Source organism: Pleurodeles waltl, chromosome 4_2 (assembly GCF_031143425.1).
Source record: "Pleurodeles waltl isolate 20211129_DDA chromosome 4_2, aPleWal1.hap1.20221129, whole genome shotgun sequence".
NCBI classification, from domain to species: domain Eukaryota; kingdom Metazoa; phylum Chordata; class Amphibia; order Caudata; family Salamandridae; genus Pleurodeles; species Pleurodeles waltl.
In genome coordinates, this window is record NC_090443.1 from 28,071,830 (window position 1) to 28,093,726 (window position 21,897).

The window sequence follows — 21,897 nt, forward strand, 5'->3', positions numbered from 1 at the left end:
ATTATTGCTGGCCGCTCCTACTCTGGTTTTTCTCATTATCTGGTTCTGCCCTTTCTTGGATGACCTTTTGCCTCTGAGACAGTTACCAGTATCCCCTGATATAGTCCAGGGGAATGTCTCATCGTTGTGGGTGAAATCCCCCTGAACCAAGAGATGCTTTCAGCTACTGTTTCACTTATTTAATGTGCTGATAACCTAGTACCCTTGATTCCATATGCCTTTTTTCAAACGGGGTCCTGAACTTTTAAGTGAGATGCCGTTTACAGCTACTTCCTAGATCACCTGGCTGATTGTGGTAGTTATGAGCTCTCTTCACTCTGCTCGTTTAGTTTTTCCTTTTCTGCCTCTGTAGTGCATCTGCAATTTCCAAAACGAGCCGCTTGTGTCTGGCCCTGCAGGAATGCTGTTTTGCACAGCTCTCTTAAATATAAGGGTCAAGTGGCACACTTTATCGTGCTATGTGGCGTGCTACAGTATATTCTCAAAGAATGATCAAAGCTCTTCTCCAGATCTGCTCCTAAATCCACTTTAATCCGAATGCCTTATTGGGGATGTGCTGGAAGAGCTCCATGTCAAGACATGGAGATGTTCATGGGGCCACTGTGGCATCATTTTCTGGCGTTTGACCCCCAGATGTTTCAAGTAATCACTACCGTCTGTCCCTTGGAATAGCAACCCGTTATCAGTTTGGGCATCTGTAGGGAGGCCAAATGTGACAAACACCTTCTCTAGCAATGGCCTGATTGTGTGGAAGTTTTACTGTCCGATATTTTGAGTGACACAAAAGGATGATGGACGGAGTGCTGAACAATGCAAACACTCACCCCTAGTCACAGATCTGGGATTAATCCATCTTTCTTTTGCTCACCATGCCACTCCAGTTTGGACCGAGCCTTATGCAAATCAGTCTTGACCCCATTCCTCAAGGGAACAGTCTAGCCCGAACTGCCAACCCAGGTCCTCCCTGGACTGAAAACCAGCATCCTGGGACCGGTTTCAGGGTATCATCCTTCATCAGCCAGGCTAGCTTCAATCCAGTGGCACAGTGAGCATGAGACCCACATCTGGGCATACCCTTCCCCCTTAGGGCAACTTTAGCAATACAAAAGGATAATTTTATTTTGTGATATTGCCTTATGCACCCTAAGTGGCTCGGGTATGCCCATACGTGGGTCCCTTGCTTGTTGCGCCACTGGATTCAAGCTAGTCTGGCTGATGAAGGGTGATACCCTGAAACTGGGCCCAGTGCTTGAATCCTGTCCTGAGAGGACCTGGCTTGGCAGTTCGGGCAATGGGAGCAGGGTCAAGACTGATTTGCATTTAGCTGGGTCCGAACTGTGGTGACGTGGCAAGCAAAATAATGATGGATTAAACCCAGATCTGTGACTGAAGGGGAGTGCATGAAAAGTTTCAACACTCTGTCTTTCATTTTATTTTGCGATATTTTGAGTGCCCATCAACAATCACCAAAGACCGCATAGAGTTTGGCAGTTTCCTGGATGGGAGACTGACCTTTGTATAAGGGCTTTGCATAGCTCTTCCTACATCACTGGGGATGGTGGCCTCGATCCACTTGTCAGCTGGCAGGTCTGACATGCCTTTAACATCTCTTTTGCACCTTTTTCCATTCCAGGGAACACATCTTTTCCCTAATTCACGCTTTTGTTTTGGTGACCCCTTGATACTCTGGTATGCCACTTCCATGACCTTTTTTGTCATACACAGGGTACAACAATTCTGCTACCAGTCAGGAGAAGTACATCTTTCATAGAGCTCAATTTCTCTCTTTTTCTCAAATGCAATAGCTTCTGCTTGTTAGCTTGGGTCCACTTGTGTGAATCTCATGGGAATATTTTCCATTTATACTGCTGCATTCCCTCAATGGCTTTCTGTATTCCATAATCCTCAATCAATGCCACCACCATCTCATCCAGAGTCATGGCCTTCAAGCAGGCATTCTGTGACAAAAGTATTCAAGCAAAATATCTGGAAAAATATTGTGTGGACAAAATATTGTGACAAAAGTATTGTGAGTAAATTTCTAGAGGTAAGCAATGTTTTACTATATATCTCAACATATATGTACCTTGATAGTGTATATATCTTCAAAGTACATAGATGTGGAGTTAAGAATATTACGTCTATACTTACACACAATATTTCTGTTACCGATATTCTGTCAATGATCTGTGACACCATGTGAATGTAGTTGCAAACATCATCCACTGTGATTGGTCAGGGTGCCAGGGGATGTCTCGATAGGTAGTCCACTGGATTAATTTCTTCCTCCAGTGCTATTTATCTTTGCACTGACATCAGACGTTGCCTTCCCAGGAGTCTTCTTCCCTGGTCTTTGCTCCTGCACATTCTGGAAAAGTGGCCTAGTATTCCATATTTGGGGAACGTCTTCCCTCTAAGCTGGCCACTTCTTTATCACATGATCATCTAGCCCACAGTTTCAACAGTGTGTTTTGTGAAGCGGTTATTTTTTGCCCCCATCATGTTTCCTCCTATTGCATCTACTGATTCCTCACTGACAGGTGTAGCGCTCCCATAGCGTTGCGTTGCTGTGCCATTAGTCAGGGCTACCTCCATTTCATCTGCCTGGCTGCTGGATAGTTTGAGACCTGGCAAATAACTGTATGTCCTCCAATTTAATCCCTGGTTGGCTTAGTGTTAGCCATCTTAACACAGACTATCTGCATACCTGTTATGATCTGCACTGAGACTTCCTTCTGTTGGTCGTCATTGGTGCAGGTGCTGGCCAACTCCTAGTCGCATATAAAAATGATCTATTGTCTCTCTATTTGCTTACGAAGTTTGCATCAGCTTGAATCACTCATAATCCAGGTTGAGCTGTGGATTGAAATGCACGTTTAGCATTGTGATCCTGGTACCCTCCTTCCCCAGGGAGATTCTGAGTTTTTCTTCTTCCACAAAGTGTAGCAGCGAGAACCTCTTCTGCGATATCCGTCTGTTTTTATGGGTCTGAAGTAGTTGTCAAGGCGGCTGACTCGCGTCTTCATTCATGGAGATGCTATGACTGAATTCAGTCAATTCACTGGATGGTGGTTGTGCCATCATTTACACTTATGGAGACTACTCCTTGTCGGTGTGATGCACATGGTGCTGCTGGCTGGATAGCTGCTACCCCTTGCTGCTAGTCTGTCATGCCTATGGTGTGGTGGTGGTGGGGGAGGGGGGTGGGGAGGAGAGGGTCACTGACTTTCACCCCTTAATTCTCTGACTGGTACAGGCACCTCAGCCTTGGATGATCTTTTTTGTTTTGTTTTTTGTGCTGGTTAGTGCCTCTCTGTGGGCCTATTTTCAATCCTGATGGGCTTCTGCCTTTTTAGGTTGAGCCTAGGCAGTGCGCATGCACTGTCTCCATACATGTTGTACCCTACTTCTGTGGGCTTTCACCACACCCATCTTGCGGCCCTTCCCTTCCATACTTCCATTCATTCCTTGGCATGCCTTTCAAAATTCCCTTGATTTTTGTAGGTAAATGCATTACGTTTTCTACCTTGAGGCTGCTTTGTGACCGCTTTGGAGACTGACCCTGTTACATGGATTATTGCACAAGCGGCCATGTACCTTAGTATGGCTCACTACTTTTTTCTTTTGCCTCTGCTTCACACATGTATGTTGTTTGTTTGGGCATACCACTGTTTCTCTGTGGTGTCTGTGCCCAAAGGCTGCAAGCTGGAGTGGGGTGGGGGTTGTTTATTAATTTATTGTTTTGAAGTTTCATATCGGGCAAACTTGACTGGAGGAACGCCTTACATGAGTACCACTATGTACAAGTTTAGCAGTTGAAAAACATACAAACAGGCACATTTTAAACAGAAAACAACACAGAAATCCTCAAGGCGGCTCTCCTGGCACAGTGGGAGAGCCGATACTACAATATTCACTGCACTCAGAAAACTCACCCCATAATGCTTTGTGGGGCAATTCTCTTACAAAACATTTTGGCCCATAACTCAGCCTGTGGTGGTTCTGACCATGGGAAACCACAAAACCGTTAAGCACAATGCGATCTCTGTCTAGGTCATCTCTTGGTCCCCACACTAGGTTGAGGGAAGACCCAAAATAGTAACCTCTCCCACCATTCAGTGTCCTTTTAAGCTCTCATGGCTTCAACGTTTGTTTTATGGCTAGGAGTAGTTTGTGTTTTCAAGGGCCTTTCTCTTTTCATGTGGTTATGCCATCTAGGGGCTGACTATATGGTTACATGGCCATGTATCTTCTGAATGCTATTTTTATTGTGGTGTCCTAGGGGCTGTTTTGAACATTACAGTCAAGATACAATATTCGCAGCACTCGGAAACTCTCCTCATAATGCTGTGTGGGGCATTCCATTTAGAAGACATTTTTTGCCCATAACTCACTGTGTAGTGGTCCTAGGACAATGGGGCCACCATCCAAATGGTCACTACGACATGCTCTTTTTGTCTAGGTCATCTCTGGGTCCCCACATTAGGTGGGGGGGGGGCAAAATAATAATATAAACAAATATAATAAGTAATGGCAATTTTTTTTTTTTTTTGCTGCAGATAGAGGAAGAAACTAAATAGTGCTTTAGTTATATGCAGGGCCACTAGAATTGTGACAGAGGACCGAATTATGATGAAGGGTTGACCAATTTATGTAGCAAGAAAAATCCAGTTATGCATTTACAAGACCAATAGCTCTAACTCAAGCAAATGGAAGGCCTATTGCATTGGAAATGCTTGTTACTCTTTTTGCCTCTGTGCTTTTCTTCAGTACTTCTGAACTCTGTTTCACTGGGGTACAGTGTGATGACCAGCTTTGGCCACACTGGGCTCACATCCTCTTTTACCTGGTGTCTTGCACTTCCTCATGCTGATCAGAGTAAGCGAGGTGGCAGACCGCTGCTCTTCCCTCCTGCCTGAGGGCACACTTGCTCCTCTGATGGGCAGAGCCTCTGCTCCCAATGGGCATCTGGAAGAGCCACTTCTCAGACTACACTTGCCGTCTGGTATATTTTTCTAGGGTGGATCAGACTGTGTTGCTTGCCCTCCTTCCCCCTCGTTTCTTAGAGGGTGTGGGCTCCTCTTTGATCTGGTCCTCAGTTATCACTCTAGCATTGGCATATGCAGGTGGACAGAAAGCAAAGAATATCTGCAGGGTCTTGCTTGCTTCTCATGTGCAGCACTAGTGGTGCTGTGCCAGCTGGAGCAGATGTGGCTGTAGAAGGACTAGGACGGAAGGTGCAGTGCACAAAATGATACAGGACACGGCATGTACAGTACAGGAGCAACGCTGAGCAGTCATGCGTGCAGTATTTATACCTTCAGGCCACTCAAGGTCCCCAGGATGCATGAAACATCCTGCACAGACATAGGGCCAGGTATTTTTTTCCCCAACCCTTCCCCCCCACCGCCCAACACACACACACACACACACACACACACACACTCACATACACTAAAGTGTATAACCACTAGAAGTTTTTTTTTGTAACCACCAGGATTCGCAGGACAGAGGGGAAAAACAAGAGAGGGAGATCAATTATTACTGAGAGATGATGGAGAAAGAAATATGGGAAAAGGGCAGGAAATTACAGAAATTGAGCATGAGACTTTGACTAGGAGTCAAATTGGTAGGGGGGGCTGAGAAAGTAGAAAGAACGAACAAGAAACCGAGATAGACTGAAAATGTGATTTAGTGTAAATAAAGCAGGGAGTAAGAATTAGTATGTATGGGGCTAAATGTGTGTGGGTAAAAGGCAATCTTGGAGCAAATCATGCATCTTGGAAAACCAACACCTTTTTCGTTTTTTGGATATGTTGTATCTCATTACTCTTATTACTCCAAGTACAGCTCACCCTTGCGTTAAATGCCCCCACATTGTGCTTTCGGTACATTGACTGCTCCCTGTATCTTTTGACTATCCCTTACAGGAGCAGCTTGCCTCCTCCCTTAGCAGTGACCTCCCCACTCCGATCCGGGGCTCTTATTTTCTGGAGGAGCAGCTCCGCTTGCAGGAGGACCGGGCGGCCTTCGAGGAGCAGAAGCGCATCTTCCAGGTGGAGAGGAGGAACTTCACAGAAGCCGCCATCCGTCTGGGGCGTGAGGTGAGGCAGACATGAAGGTGTTACAAGGAAGCTGGAGCTTGGGGTTTGGGGACAGGAGTTAACAAAATGCTTGGGCATGAGGTGGGTGAATGAGGTGGCATAGCAGGTGCAGCATTGGGTGAAAAGATAGATTGGTGAGCTAGGAAGGCTGGGGCATTCTACGGAGAGACTGAAGCAACTTTGGGACAGTGAGGATGGCATGAGGTGAGCACGTGTCTAAGGAGGCTGCAGCACCAGATGCTGGAAAGGACTGGGACAAGGAGGCTGAGGTGTGGAACTGTGGGATAGAGGCTGATGCGTAAGCTTGTGGTTGGAGGCTAGGGACTGGCTCTGATCTGCAGTGGAGAATGGAGTGAGGTTGGTATGGGCCTGGCTACAGGAACTGGCTGGACAATGTGAGGCGAGAGGTTGAGCAGGATGACAAGGAGGCTCGTCTGATTTGTGTAGTGTGGGGAAATGGGCGAGGGGATGGGAGAAAGGGGGTCCTATGATTTTGACACTGCCCATCATACAGTCTCAATCCTCAAACACTGAACTAAAATGTTACTAGTTGGGTTGAAGCTGAACCAATTTTGGTAGCCCAGTTGCATCAACCACCACCATCCCCAGGTAATTCTAAAGGCAAATAATTTTCATGCACCTATCAGCCAGAAATGCTGTGACCCTCTCGCCTTTTCTCTATCGCTCCTGCTCAATCCCTTCTTCATCCATCAAACGAGGTTTCCTTTCCCCACTCCTACCTGACCTCCATGCTCGCCCTTCCTCCATCTGAACCGCATAATTGTTTTTTTTTTTTTTCTTCAATGCAGATTACTCCCTTTCTCCTCTCACCGATTCTCACTCTTCCCTTTCATCTGTTTCAGAAGAAGAAGTTTGATGAGGAGCGAGGCCTGCTGGCTAAACACTGCTTCCTGAACTCCACTTCAGCGGTGGTAGAAGCGTACACCCCACCCTGGACCAGGGGCTCCTCACAGGCTACGCATAGTGAGTGTTCTGTAATGGGATCAGAGACTGTTAACCCAAAGCAGTAGTCACAGGGCTGGGACACTTGGGAAAGACAATTGTTCTTATGTCATTGGCATGCACAAGAGGGAGCTCACCAGCAGCCTCACAACCCTTTGTGCTTCACCCACCTACGTTAGACTTGTATAGTGCCATACTGTCTATACTGTGCTCTCGCAGTGCTGTGAGAATGAGGGTATCTTTACATGGTTGGTTCTATGAATAGATACTGTAGTTGTATTTACATAGCACTTTATACCCAAGTCTAGGAACCGAAGAGCATTTGCCAAGAGGTAACGCTGGTACTCTGTGGGTGTACTTTGAAGAGAAGAGTGCCTGTCAAGAGGTCTTACATGGGGTAGTGTTTTAATGTTGTGCCTGAGGACCTCAGTAAGTTAGTGTTGGGGAATACAGCAGTAGGGCTAAACCAAATGCTTCATCTATAGCATTACCACACTGCCTACTGAGCCTTGTATAACCGGAGAGGTTTTGCTGTCTGCAGTCAGTTATGGGATCCAAGAATCCTGAGGGTCGGTGCTGCACAAGGCTAGTGAAGCATAGCTGTGTCCAGAGGAAGCTTAAACAGTCTGTGCCTTGAGGTTTACCACGATCTACATTAAGCTATCATGATTACTGTAAATCCAGTTGCACCTCTGCGGTCTACCTGGAGTCAGAAAGCTCTGAATATGCTAAGGGATGGTGCTATAGTCAAAGGTTGATGTCATGACCGATAATTCTGCTACCCAAGATTATATTGTAGATCTGTTTGCCTTGAGGTAGCTGTCGGCAGTGAGATTGCAAAGTTGTTACTCAGGGGGCGCACCACTACATCCATGTAATTGTACCATGAGGAATAATACATCAAATATTGATGTAGTAAGTGGGTTACCTCTGCTTTCTACCTTAGGCCTTGAGGCACAGACCCGTCCAGATGCTACCGTACTGATCAAGCCGTCTTCTACCTCCTTCTCGAGGCACAAGGCTTCTGGTTCCTCCACTCCTAAATGTGTGTATGAACGTCGACCACTAGCTCGTACCATGAGTACTCCCAGTACCGCTGAGGCTTACAGAGGGCCGAAATGGAGTCTAGATCAAAGGTAAAGGGTGGAGTTTACAGTAACACAAGACATTCAATGGGAGAGGGAGGGAGGGAGGGAGGAAGGTCCCTCTAGAGGTTACAGCAACGAGAGGACAAAGGCATATGTGGGATGGAGATCCCAGAGAGCCTAGTCAAACAGGTTCTGAAACACAGGGGTTAATTCCAGTACGAAGATATACATTATTACTGTGTAGCAATGTCTCCTGCTGAATATTTCTGCTATTTACAGGCTTTTGGCCACTGTGGGGACTGAGTTGCATGAACGGTACAGTGGCCGCACAACACGCATGGAGTACAAAAACACTCCAGCATGGAAGAGAGGAGCACCAGTAGAGATTTTCAGTAAGTGTCAGCATTACCATTTAAACACTTTGGTAACCGGGGGACCCATGTCGTCTCTGAGTTTGTGGTGTTAACGTCTGGGTGCGAAGTACTCTCTGTATGGGTCCTATTTATCTCTCTTGGACTGGAAAAGGTCTCCTGCACGTCTCTGGTGAGCCTGTGCCCCTGCCTTGAGTTCACAATAGCAAGTTCTGTAGATTTATTTTTGCTGTTGTTTTTTTTTTGTCTCGGTCCCATGACAATGAGTGTGCGCTAAGGGGTTCACGTAACATGGAATGCAACCCAAAGTGTGGCTCTGGTGTTTGGAAGGGCACACCATGTGCACCTTCTTGCTGAAGATTCAGCTCACCAGGCTGCTGAGCCTTAACAGTGGTTTCAGCAACATATTCTAGTGGCAGTGCAGGGCTTTTTCCAGGTCACTTGCCAGACAGAGACTGTTTCCTACTGGCTTCTAATTTTTTTGTTTTTTTGTTGCTCTGCTAGTCACCCAAAATGGATTCTTTGGGCCAACCATGTGGGACATGGATTCTTTTTTTGGGGGGGAGAGGGGTTGTTTGTGGAACTTTCTTGTGTAGATGTTGTCCCTCGCATGTCTGTTGGATATGGCTGTGGCTACTCCCAAATCCTCTTTGATTTCCTGACACCCAAGAGGTACCTAAAATAGAGGTCTATGTCCAAGACAGCCGTGTAAATTGCAGGGCTTTTCCAGGACACTGCTTTGTAGTGGATGACACACTAGTTTGTGGAGAAGAGGAGATACTCGATTATTTTGAGTATAGGGAAATTTCACTGTCTGTTCCTGTGCCATTGGTCTCAGGAACTGAGTCTCTGAACTCACAATTTTAAAATACATATTTTTGTGAAGTTGGTTTTTAGATTGGGATTTTGAAAATGACTTAGAAAGTAGGCATTTTCTTGTTTAAAGCATTCTGTGCCTCTGCCTGTTTGTGGATTTCCCGTCTGGGTCAGTTTGACAGTTGGGCTGTTTACACCTTTCCTCTAGACAGTGACACAAAGGGAGCTAAGGGGTAGCCTGCATATCTTGATGAGCCATCAGAGTTAGAGTGGAAGGAGTGGTCGCTTGCATCTGAAAGGACTGTGCCTGCCATCACAAAATACAGTCTCCAACCCCCTGGCGTGTCTGGGGTCTGGCCTGACAAGGAAGGATCTTGCAAACACTTGAGACTTTGCTTTGAAGTTTGCCAACTTCAAAGGCAGAAAGGGGTATAATAGGAGGACCCAAAAGCCCAGACTTCTAGAATCTTTCTGGAATCAAGTGGAACCTCTGCCCAGGAGGAGAAGTACTGTCCTTTTGCTGTGTTGCTTTGCTGGACTGGCCTGCAGTTGCTGCTTCTGCCTGAAAAGAGTGTAAAGGGTGAACTTTGCTGTGTCCTGCTTGAGAGAGTTAGAGCTTGCCTCCTATTTGAAGTCTTAGGGATATCAAACAGGTTTCCTATTCCACCAGCACTTGGAACTGTGTTTTGTGCTGTTCAAGTAGAAAAACCACGCAATGCTGTCAACGGCCTGCACAGTGACCTGCTGACGCAGCACGAAGCTGCATTGTCCCACTTCACATTGCTACCCTGGTCTCACCGACTCAGTCATCAGACGACTTCACTGACCCGCTGCTCGCACTAGGGCCTGTGTGCCCCCCACACTGGCATCGCCTGCTCAGACTGCAGCCTGGGCATCCCTGATGACACCGGCACTGCTTCTCTGCACCGTGGCCTGTGGACACCCCTCACGAGGTACACGAAGCACTGTCCCATCCCGCACCACAGCCCCGGTCCACCGACGCTAGCACCATTGACTCCAGTGTCATCACCAGGCATCCCTGCCTGCATCATGGCCTGTGGACACCGTTCGTGAGGTTCACGAAGCACCATCCCATCCTTCACCACCGGCTTGGGCCTACCGACAGTGCTTTAGCAATGACGCCGCCGCTGCCTGCACTGTGACCTGGTGACACTGCCTGTTGCATTGTCCCGCTGTGCACCACAGCCCCGACACCATCCACACCAGCCTGGAGTTCGATCTGCAACACTTGACTTCAAGGGCCTGATGACCCCTGCACCCAGGGACGGCTTTGGGACTGGTGGCGCCCTGTGTGACAGTTTATTGCGGCACCCCCCCACCCCTGAACTCCTCAGTTTCATTCACTACCACCCGGCAAATGTGCCCCTCATCTCTTTATCGGTCCTCTTTCACATACATTCCTATGTTTTAAAGCACTTGGAAAGGCTGGCTTTACTAATCCACTCGGCTAGCCACTTAAAACATAGGGGCATATTTAAGAGCCTCTAGCACCATTCTAACGCCACATTAGTGTAATTTTTTTTTCACGCTAATGTGGTGTTAGAAGGCCAAAAATGCCGTGCCATATTTACAAAGTGGCACAATGCATGCATTGCACCACTTTGTATCCCTTTGCGCTACATTATGCCTGCGCTAGGCATAATGTATGCAAAGGTGGCATTCCCCCATTAAGAAGGGGGGGGGGGTGTTAAAAAATGGCGCAAAGAAATCAGACCGATTTCTTTGCGGCATTTTTTCCCAGCACTTTTAATGCCTGCTCAGAGCAGGCCTTAAAAGGAGACTTCTGTTGGTTACAAAAAATTCTGATGCTAGTCCTCTAACTACCGCCATATTGCGCTGTATTTTAAATACAGGGCACACATGGTGGCGTTAGGGGAGCGCTAAGGGGCGCAAGAAAAGTGGTGCAGCACTGTGTGCAGCACCACTTTTTTCAAATATGCCCCATAGGGGCATATTTAAGAGCCCCTAGCGCCATTCTAACAACATATTCGTGTAATTTTTTTTAAGCTAATGTGGCATTAGAAGGCAAAAAATGCTGTGCAATATTTACAAAGTGGCGCAATGCATGCTTTGCACCACTTTATAACCCTTTGCGCTACATTATGCCTGAATTAGGGGGGCACACAAATGGCGCTAAGAAATCTGACAGATTTATTTGCGTCATTTTGTTCTGGCACTTTTAATGCCTGCTCAGAGCAGGCATTAAAAAGAGGCTTCCATTGGTTACAGTGGGCCTCTGTGTGCTTTGCAGGTATAGCGTCAACATTTGTGATGCTAATCCTGCAAAGCGCCGGACCAGCATAAAATATTTGACCCTAGCCCCCCAACTACTGCCATGGTATGCCATATTTTAAATATGACGCACACATGGTGGCGTTGGGGGGGGGGGGTGGGTGTTAAGAGGTGCAGCGCCACTTTTCTTAAATATGCCCCATAGTTCTGTATATTGCAGCAGGCATATTAACCCTCTATGCTATTTTATGTTGAATCAAAGCTGCCACTGGACAAAACTCCCATCTCTCTCCCAGCAGGAACATTAATCACAAGAGGTATCTTGAAATTTTAATTGTTTATTGAAGGCTAAACGCACAAGGAACTTTTCAGAAGGTGCTTTTAAATCACAAGTTTCGGATGTTATTGCTAAACAAAGCCCCAATCCCCCCCCCCCCCCCCCCCCCCGGAGGTCAGCACCCGGTGCGGTCGTACTGCTCGCACCACCCAGAAGCAGGCCCTCTTCGCACAGACTCCGGAACAGACACTGGTGCCAGCGACGCTGCTCTCCAGAGCTCACCGCGAGGACCACGATGCCCTGCAATTCCAAAGGTACTGTTTGCGGGTCTCCCAAACACCGTAGCTGGCCCGCGATGCCGTGGCTGGCCTGAACTGTTGGTTTTGTTGATCACGATGCTGTGATAGCTCCACCTGGGGCTAATGATTTCAAGCAACTGTATTTTTGAGTAAATCTTGTAAATTTCATATCTTTAACACCGTATGTTGAATTTATTTTTGTTTTGGTCTTGTTTTACATAGATAAATATTGGCTAGTTTTCTAAAACTGGTATGGTGTCCTTTTGTAGTGTTTTCACTGTATTACTGTGTGTTATGTGCAAATGCTTTACACATTGCTTCTGAGATAAGCCTGGCTGCTCGTGCCAAGCTACCAAGGGGGTGCGCAGGGGTAATCTGAGCCAGTATCTCCCTTATCCTGACTAGAGTGAGCGTCCCTACTAGGACAGGGTGCAAACAGACTGCCAACTAGAGACTCAATTTCTAACAAGATATGACTCTTGGACAAAAAAATGGAGCTCCTCATAAACAGTTCTTCTAAAACTTCCTACTGGAAGGCTAAGGTCCAGTTTGCATAAACTTACTGCTGAATATCTGTCCCAAATGGAAGAGCTAGGGTTATTCCACAAAATCTCAGCAATACATACTTGAAATACCAGTGTAGCAGATGAAGTGACTCCTGATAAATATGTACTATGTGCATTCAAAAGCTAAGTCTTTATAAAAGCAGGACTGGATGCCCATTCATTGATATCGGATGGTTTGAGTTCTAAATTGCCAACCCCCAAGTAAGCCTGGGACTGCTAGACTTCAGCTGAGATGGGACTATCCCCTGCATAGTTATACTTCCATTCCCTGCGTGCCTGACTGTGAGTATCTGGTATACTGTTTTTTTTCTCTCTTTTTGCTTTGTTCTCCGCTTCATACTAATCGAGAGAGAGCGCAAGCCTAGGCTTGCCCCTTGACATGAGTGAGGTCCTGGGCTCAGGAGTGCACCAAGCGTAGCATCATTTTGTTTTTGACAGACTGTCCAAGTCATGAGTATGCATGTAGAGCAGTAGTGACAGCGTACTGTTTTGTATATCAGTAGTTGTGACCAAACCTTTTTATCTATCACGGGTGTGGGGAAGCCAACCAGCCCCCTCCTGTAGAGTTGTGCTAATTAATGTCCTAGTGCTAACATCACAAGGCATGTTATGTGTGTTTTGCTGTGTAGCGCGTCCCCTGCATGAATTACACAAACGAGTGAACCAATGTAATGGAAGTCTGTGAAAGCTCCTAGCCTGTATGTGCTTACAATGAAGTTAAGGTATTTTCCCCAGACAGCTGAAGTGTATTGCTGACATTCCTGAAGCTGGAGGGAGGCGACTAATGCATAGAAGTGGAGAGGAGACCAGGCTCGCTTTGGAACATCACCCAGAGCACTCCACTTTGAGTTCAAGGACTGTGGTTTCCAGTCCAAATCCGAAACATCTACTATTATCACACACATCAGTTTGTTCTTGGCTCATCCTGATAGGTGTAAAAGGCATAGTAGAGTTTGATCAGGTTTCAGGAGTAGGGACAATTGTTTCTAAGTGGGTGCGCTGAACCAAAGGTAACCAGAGATCAAGAAATAAGAGTTCTTGTTCTGACGTTTTAATGCAGAGCAACATAGACTGTTTTCAGTAATCAAAAACAGGTTTCTGTTTTTATATCCTTTAGGTCCGGATGCCCTTCCTGATTATATCTTGCACCCCACATCAAACTTCTCTCCTTCCCACATAGACGGCAGCAGCAGTGTGGAGACCACGCCAGTGTTTCTCTCCAAAAGTAGATCATCTCTGGAGGACACAGGCCCACCCAGCACAGCTGAGCTCTACCGAGTCCTGGGCCTCACTGCACGCAGCAGGTAATCTGCACCGTTGGGATAGGGTTATCATAAGGTACATAAGCCTTTCCTCGAACTCCTGGCATATGAGCAGAGATTGTGTTTAGTGTTCAACAAATTCAGGTGAGTTGGATCCCAAATTAAGATAGCCACGTAATAGATACTTTAAATACATTTTAATCAAACTCCTTTACTTAGTCGGTGGGTATTTTGAAAATCTCTTGCATTAGACCCTCAAACTCATTCTTTTAGCCCCTTGTAAGAGGGTACCAGTGTGTCTTCAAGAACAACCCGATCCCAAGAACTCAAGTCAGGAGAAAATGTAACCTAACTAGTGGGAAATATCTGATGCAAGACAAAGCCAACTAGTTTCAGTTCCTAAAATGATTGCAAACACAAGGTGTGTGGGGTGGTATAGGAGAGAACAGGTCTCTTGTGGCCTGTTCAAAATGCGCTGATTGAGCACATAATAAAATGAATGCTACATTTATTTTTAACCCCGTGGCCTTGCCGGGCAGTGACTAGACTGCATGATAAAATGAAACTCTTTTACAGCAAAAGAACACCAGACAATGTGAAGAGCAACTTAGAATTGACTGTTTGGCTTTGCAGGGATGGCTAAACTATTACTTCATCTTCTGGTAAAATGGACAACTCCCATCTGCTGCCAACGATATTGGGCTTTTCTAGGTCTATTCGGCTCTACCCTTCAACACTAAAGTACATGCTCTCTGCCGACTTTGAGCCTCCACGCACCACTGCTGGTGGTAAACAGGCCATCTTACTTAACAGTGGTCAGTCTTCAAGTTTAGGTTTGAATGCTTACAAGGGTTCCACGCTCACTGGAAGGTGTCTGTGCTCACAAGCCTTATCCCTCATTTGTTGTGCTGTACAAGTAGGATTCAGTTTCAGGCAGCTAACAGAGTTCCACGGGAGAAAATAATCAAAACGTAACTCTAATTTTCTTCTTTCTGCATGCAGCCAGCTCAGTGATCATCGAAGCTTGGTAAGTGGCAGTGAGAGGGACAGTCTCGAAGCAATTCCCCACGAAGAGACGAGCCCTTGGATGCACGGCAATGCATTAGCACAAACAGAGCGGAAAATCGAGCCCAGCTGCAGGATGAGTGGGAGCACGCCCCCAGCCCAGACAGAGCACTACTCTGAGATCTGTAGTAACCTCCTCAGTCGCTTCCTAGATGCCTCCTTCTAGCATTCTGATGAACACCCGTCTTCAGCTTGCTTTTGGCGCCGGGGTCTGGGAATGACACAAACTTTATATGGGACAATCTGGCAATGGGCCAGGAACTAGTACTGGGTGATGAGAAGGGAGGGCGCACAGAAGGACTTCTGCCTCCCCTCGGCAGGATGGTACCTATATTTTTGGGGGAGGTTACGGATGGCAACTGTTTACTTTATTCCAGGAACAGAAGACTCCACAGCGCAGTGACCTTTGGGTTCTCTAATATTCGGGACTGTTGAAACATTTTCGCTTGGTTTTATTGTTGTGATCAGCCTTTTAGTGAGAGCATGTGTTCCTTCACCTTCCCCATGATCACTGGCCAATCGATTTGGACAGTCCAATGACAACAGAGTACGCTGACGGACAACTTGTGCCACCCCGACTCTGTATAAAGTAACCACGTCTGAATTCCCTGTTCCCATCTGAATGTTACCAGCTGTATCCCTTTGTATTTATAATAAAAAGATTTCCATTTCACTTGCAGGTTTTATTTTTGCAAACCTCTTAAGCACTTCAGGTTCCAATACAGAACTTTTGCCACAGCCTTTTGACAAGCTTTGCAGTTTATTTATACAAGAAACAATCAAACATCATTATATTCTGCCTCCTTGTGATCCTTTTGTGTTGGTAACACTGGAGTACAGTGACAACTTGAACAGTCCCAGGGATGTGATGGGAGCCCCCCTCCTAGAGGGAGGGTCCTATCTCCGTTGTAGAAATTACCAGTCTGCTTCAAAACTGAACAGCTTACTTGGTGCTCCTAGATCTTGCAACCTTGTCGGAATCCAATTTATGGTTGCCTCTTCAAGCAAAAACCACAAGACATGAAATCAACAGTAGGCTTTACTTCTTTCACCCCCAGGCAAATGGTTGCCTACGGTTCTTTGCAGGACTCGCCTGGCACCAATGGCTCCTTCTGCACCAGCTCAGGTTCATCCTCACCATCATGTGGAGGATGTACCAAGACTTTGTCCAGGATCCCAAACTCCTGGGCTTCTATTGGGCTCATATACCGGTCCCGCTCCATCATTGTTTCTATGGAACAAAAGTGGCATGAATGTCTTGCGGGCAAATCAAGAGTTGCTTCACATCACTCCTGAACCTATCCCAGATGGTCCTCAGAAGGGCCACATACCAACAAACACTATTACTCCAGACCAAGACATCCTCAGACATCAATCCCAATATAGGGGACCCAGCACAACGCCACCCTAATACAAATTAGACCCACGGGACGAAAGAATTCCCACATCAGCTGCCCATCCCCACCACAAGCTCTTTATAACAGATGACCGCTATTGTAAAGACTTATGGATAAACTTTTCTACCCCCAAACACTGAAGCTGACAGCACGTCCTTAGCTCCTCCTCATGACTCCATCTCTCACCTGCACTTGCTCTCATAATCACAGTAATCTGCTCCATGCCAACAAGAGATGACTCTGCACAAATCAGACATTTAAAGTGTGCAGCACTTGCATAATTACAGACAACCAAACACACTGGGCTTACTAACACCTCTACGTTCTAATGCAGGTAAAACCCGCCTTTAATTAAACCCATGAAACACACTAAGCACTCCCAGTAACAGTTCTCATTCGGTATCCCTCAGCAATTTACAACTGTGACTCGCTCCAGTTCCCCTTCATGATTCAGAAACCCATGGAAGTCATTATTTGGAAAAACAAAAAAAACTACCTTATCAATCGAGTACACTCACCAATGACTGTGAGGGGCTGCTTGGTGTGCTTTGCATAGATTACATTGATTTGCTTCTTGAGTTTGAGGATTTCCTCCGCCTGGATGGCGATGTCTGTGGCTTGGCCCTGCATGAAAGGATTAAATCGGAAAAACCTCAAACCGTTTAGGCTGCAGTTGAACACAGCCTGCACAAAAGCGGCAACTGTAATTGTACAGTAAATGCTTAATGTTTGTGGAAGCAACCCTGGTAGCACTATTCATTGTATTCGACCCTGACCAGTAGCACCCCGTGTATTTTAGTGTATTGTGTTTATCTTGCACTATTAGTTGCTCTTCAGTTTTCTGTTCAGTCACTTTCACACCTGTATCTGCAATGCTGCAAGTGCAGGTGTAATGCCTTCATCAACCTTAGATTGTTTGCCATTCTTAAATTGTTAATGGCAGGTGCTGCATTACTCCCCACAAGTCTTTACCTAACATGATTCACGCAATATGTGCACCCATGTATTCTATTGGGACATTCTGTGAAGATGTGATACCTTTCCCTCCCTGCTATTTCTGCCATTCTACCATTTTACATGCAGGTTGCTCACCCGTACTCCCCCAGATGGCTGGTGGATCATGATGCGAGAGTTTGGTAGTGAGTGTCTCATGCCCACAGATCCAGCGGCAAGGAGCAGGGACCCCATGCTAGCTGCCTGCCCCACACACCAAGTACAGATGGGGTTCAGAATGTACTGCATGGTGTCATAGATCGCCAAGCCCGACGTCACAGAGCCACCTGAAAGTTGGAAAAACATTTTAAAAAGCTGGTACATTACTTAATCTTCACACAGCGAATGGCTCTCCTCCTATACAACCGGATGCATGGCAGAGTACCTAGAATGACACAAAGATTATTAGTGATACTCGGGACTTACCTGGGCTGTTGATGTACATATGAATGGGCTTCTTGTTGCTTTCAGACTGCAGGAAGAGTAGCTGTGCAATCACCAGGCTGGCCAAAGAATCATCAATCTGAATTTGGGAGAAGAAGCAAGGAAAACACACAGAGCGGTGGATCAAGAATTCAGAGATAGGCAGGTGGTACAAAACAGAATGAAGAGGTGGATCAAGAATTCAGAGATAGGCAGTGTGGTACAAAACAGAATGAATCCGTTTAATCACTGAACCTTGCACTCATGAACGCAGCCCCCCCCCCTTTTTTTTTGTTATATAAAATTGATGGTCTCCCACCCACTGGGTACTAGAAAATTACAAAGTTCTCCTTCCCTGTTATCAAATATTTTTTTATGTTTACACGCATCTTCATACTGCCATTTCTAATTCCTGGGTAACACATTCACTCAGATAATACTGCACGGTCCAGGTATATTTAATCAGAAAATATTATAATGTGCAGCTGGACTGAAAACACTTACAGGGCCCATCAGACATATTATCCGCTCCCTCAGCAATCGGGAGTAGATGTCGTATGCCCGTTCTCCACGGCCCTGCAAAGGGAGGAAAAAAAAGCCAAGATCAGTACCCCTATCATACACTGACAGAACAGCTACTGATTTCAAGAACTTAATAGGGGACAGTGAGATGGTGAAGCAGTCCTTTTTGTTGTAGCTTCACAGAAAAAGCAGAAAAGACTAAGAAATCCCTTGCAGAGGCTTAAACGTCTTAATATTATGGAACAAGTGGGGATCCTTCTAGGGTCCTGTGTATTCAAGGTTGGTGAACTGCGGCCACCTTGAAGTATCGTGGAACAAAATTATATCGGGGGGGGGAGGTGGCGGGGAGATTGAGGGCACATCACCCCTCGACAGCTCTCACAGAATAAACATATTTACAAGAATTAAAAAGTTACAAATCCTAGCGCAACACAAATAACACTGCGATGGGAAAGAAAAAAAAAATGGCAATGGGTAGTAATAGGGAAAGTGCTACTTCAGAGTGCAGGAGGATACAATGTTTAAGGGCTAGAGAACAGTTGGTCAAGCAATCAAACTGCACACATGTTGCCATAAAAAGGCAACCACTAAATGTACATCTAGAGATTGTATGGTGGGGAGGAGCCAATAGAATCCATGGCAGTTGAGACACTCATTGCTGAGCAGGGCCTTCAACTTCGTCCTGAACAGCAGCAGATGAGGTGCATCTTCCATGCAGAGGATTTTGTTCCAGAACCTGGCTACATCAGTCATGGCAGGTCTACAGGTATGTTTTTATTTCTGTTCTTTTTGGATTTCAGCCTAGCAACGTTGTGGTGCCTTTTGGTGCGTTGGCCTGTTGAGATGGTTTCTTTTTTGAACTAGACGTAATGCACTTTAGTGACTCTTCCAGACCCCCCCCCCCCCACCCCACTTAAGCCGTACATGCCTTTTGCAGTGATGAATGGTAACTGCCCGAGTTCCTCCCACTTAAAGGCAATCTACATTTGCTTCAGAAACAGCCACTTGTCAATGTCCCCTGGTCTATTGCCAAATGATTTTCCATAACTGGCTGAAGCACTGTAGTATTTTTTTATTTATTTTGTATTTATATAGGTGTCACTAACTCCTCCTTGGTGTGAGCATTCTGTAATGTAGCTGTGTATATTCTGTGTTGGATGTATGTGTAGGCAGTTGGAGTGTTTGCAGGATGAGAGATTGATGCACTGGTACTGAGTTGCTATACTCCGAAAGACTTTGTGCTGGGGCAATTATATTGTAGAAACAAACTACACTGGCCTATTCATGCTCTGCTGTACTGAAAGCTACAAGCACCTACCTTTTTCTTTGCTCCCCCCCCCCCTGCTCATTTTTATTTTTTTAGTTGCGGCCGCTTTCCTGTTTTGTATAACTGTCATTTCTCCTCAGTCAAATTCATTATTCTCCAAGAATGCTCCTATAGGGGTTAACTTGTGCTACCTGTTCTGTCGTGAACCCGTAATGCTGATATTAAGGGCACTGATTCACAAGTGAGATGGGTGTGATCCATCTAAGGGCGCCAGTGGACAGCAAGAGGTCACTCCTACTTCAATTACAGAAACACAGTAAGCTGGGAAGAGGACAGTAAGAGTTAGACCCCAAGTAAGAAGGTGTGGCTTTACCAAGTTGCAGGGAAAAGCAAGTACTAATCTGAACAAACAAAAAAAACACAAAATACATTCAAGAAAAAGTGATTTTACATTTCTACAGTGTAAGAATCGCTGTTGGCTGCAGAGCGGGGATTGGATAGTCCATAGCCCTGCATGGTGCTCCCCAATATCAACCTGCAGATTCCCCCAAAAAGGTGTCCACAGGTTGACGGTCCGCTTCATAAGCACGAATCTGGAACTTCTCTTACCGTCTGTTCCACCACAATAGGGATGAGTGGGCTGTGCCATGGTGGAGACTGATGCAACTGCCTGCATGCTGATAGCAAGAGGCTTCCTTGCTGGACACTCCTCTGGAAAAAAAGAGCACAAAGGCTGATCACGCAATAGATAATTACACCGCAAAACTGGGCTCTGAGATAGACAAAATATTTTATTATCAAAAAAAAACAGATACCGTGAAATAAAAAACGAAAAAGCTAAAAGTGTTCTTTTTCACCCCCCCTCAAATAAGTGCGCCATATGAAAACAGAATTATAAGTGATGGAGGACAAAAATCTATTGAAGAATGGACTAGCACGATGTTTATATCGCCCAAGAAAATGTCAAACTGATGGTCACATTCACATAGTCCGAACACTGCAGTGATGTACCGTTTTTTACTTTCAAAAAACATACTTAAGCTGAACAAATAACTTGCTTTTGAAGACTTATGAAGGGGTAAAGAATTCGCACCAAATCTAGTGTTCCCTAGATAACCTCTGTGTCCAAGCTTGAAGATCATGACCCCCGTGTATCACACACAAGAAGTCACCAGTGCTTTGGGGGTATTTCACATTATAGCCCCGGGTCGCTTTCTCTACTGAGCTATAAATTAAAGAGTAACTTGTATTATGCTATGGGCCCGCTCGGCAGCGGAGTTGTGCCGGTAGGACTAGGGCCCATGCAGACAACAATGATCACATGTCCATAACTTACACCAAACGCCCGTAAATTCAGCCACATGTCGGTCGTCGGTACCTGAACTCTCGAGGGCTTTCATTTGTCCGTCATTGTAACACTTCCGGGTCCCCAAACAACCAATCCGACGTCTGAGTAAAGCTTCGGTGAGGGAGGTACTACTAATGTGCAATTTTGATGCTTGAAGCTGGGGGCGGGGCGTTCGACAGCCAATCATAGTGCTTATGCATGATCCCGAAGGTCGGATTGGCTAGGGTGTCCGCACGTGCCTTTGTATATCCCACCTCCTGCAGGTGGAGAAAGCGGAAATTCGCTGCAGTTGTTTTTAGGGGCGAGCGCAAAGCGCTCAGTCCCGTGATGTAATCTCTCTTTGGCCTTCAAAGCACGCCCATGTCACGTAAGTTTCTTTCAGTGGTTTCACATAAATATGGGCCTTATTTTGTAAAACGTCTGCCACAACAAAAATTCCCAACAAGGAGAAACGGAACAGTACACCTGTCCTGCTTAATTGATTGGAGGGAATAATAATAATAAAGGTAAAATAACTTTAGTGGTTAACTTATTCGCTGGAAACATATGTGTTTTGTCTAGTGCCTTTTTTGACCCAATGTAGCATAAAGGGTTTATGTGTCTTTTGCAAAGCACGCCACGTAAGATGCAGAGTACAGATTTTAATTTTATAAATATAGGTGAGTTATTGCTTTTAACACAGTGATACTTTTCCTTACTTGCAGTTCCAAGATTGTAATCCTAATATAGCACAGTGAGCTATGAAGGATGATATGTGACTCCTACACCTTGTAACCCTCACTCTCTTAAGTAACATATCCTGAACATTGATGCACAAACTTGTATGATTTATTGTCAGTGTAATGAGTATGTGCGATGTAAAGTGCTCGGACACCCTGCATTT

The 21,897-nt window shown here is 45.8% G+C and overlaps 2 protein-coding genes across 4 annotated transcripts in view; one reads left to right on the plus strand and one right to left on the minus strand.

Annotated features, from left to right (window-relative positions):
- Nucleotides 1–15,736, plus strand: part of LOC138292094 (afadin- and alpha-actinin-binding protein-like) — a 68,310-nt gene extending 52,574 nt beyond the window's left edge. The window contains exons 5-10 of one of the 3 annotated variants that reach the window (XM_069230470.1): nt 5,931–6,104; nt 6,968–7,088; nt 8,014–8,203; nt 8,435–8,547; nt 13,855–14,041; nt 15,002–15,736. In XM_069230470.1, the coding sequence (XP_069086571.1) occupies nt 5,931–6,104; nt 6,968–7,088; nt 8,014–8,203; nt 8,435–8,547; nt 13,855–14,041; nt 15,002–15,230 (1,014 nt within the window). In that variant the 3' untranslated portion in view covers nt 15,231–15,736. The remainder of the gene's footprint in view (nt 1–5,930; nt 6,105–6,967; nt 7,089–8,013; nt 8,204–8,434; nt 8,548–13,854; nt 14,042–15,001) is intronic. The other 2 variants (XM_069230471.1, XM_069230472.1) reach the window with 2 other exon arrangements.
- On the minus strand, nt 15,733–21,113 carry CLPP (caseinolytic mitochondrial matrix peptidase proteolytic subunit). Its single transcript, XM_069230473.1, has 7 exons — nt 21,003–21,113; nt 20,276–20,377; nt 18,382–18,453; nt 17,881–17,977; nt 17,554–17,741; nt 16,980–17,085; nt 15,733–16,295 (listed from the first exon to the last, which is right to left on the minus strand). Exons 1-7 carry the CDS (start codon nt 21,027–21,029, stop codon nt 16,135–16,137), a joined length of 753 nt encoding a protein of 250 aa, XP_069086574.1. The 5' UTR covers nt 21,030–21,113; the 3' UTR covers nt 15,733–16,134.
- Between the last annotated feature and the right edge of the window lie 784 nt (nt 21,114–21,897).

Bases quoted from the DNA above. Each gene is read 5' to 3' on its own strand.
- CLPP (XM_069230473.1), bottom strand. From the start codon at position 21,029: ATGTGGCTGAATTTACGGGCGTTTGGT. The intron at 20,378-21,002 runs GTAAGTTATGGA...CTTTTTTTCCAG, and splicing joins TGAATTTACGGGCGTTTGGT to AGGAGTGTCCAGCAAGGAAG. The intron at 16,296-16,979 runs GTGAGTGTACTC...TTTGTTCCATAG, and splicing joins GCAGCCCCTCACAGTCATTG to AAACAATGATGGAGCGGGAC.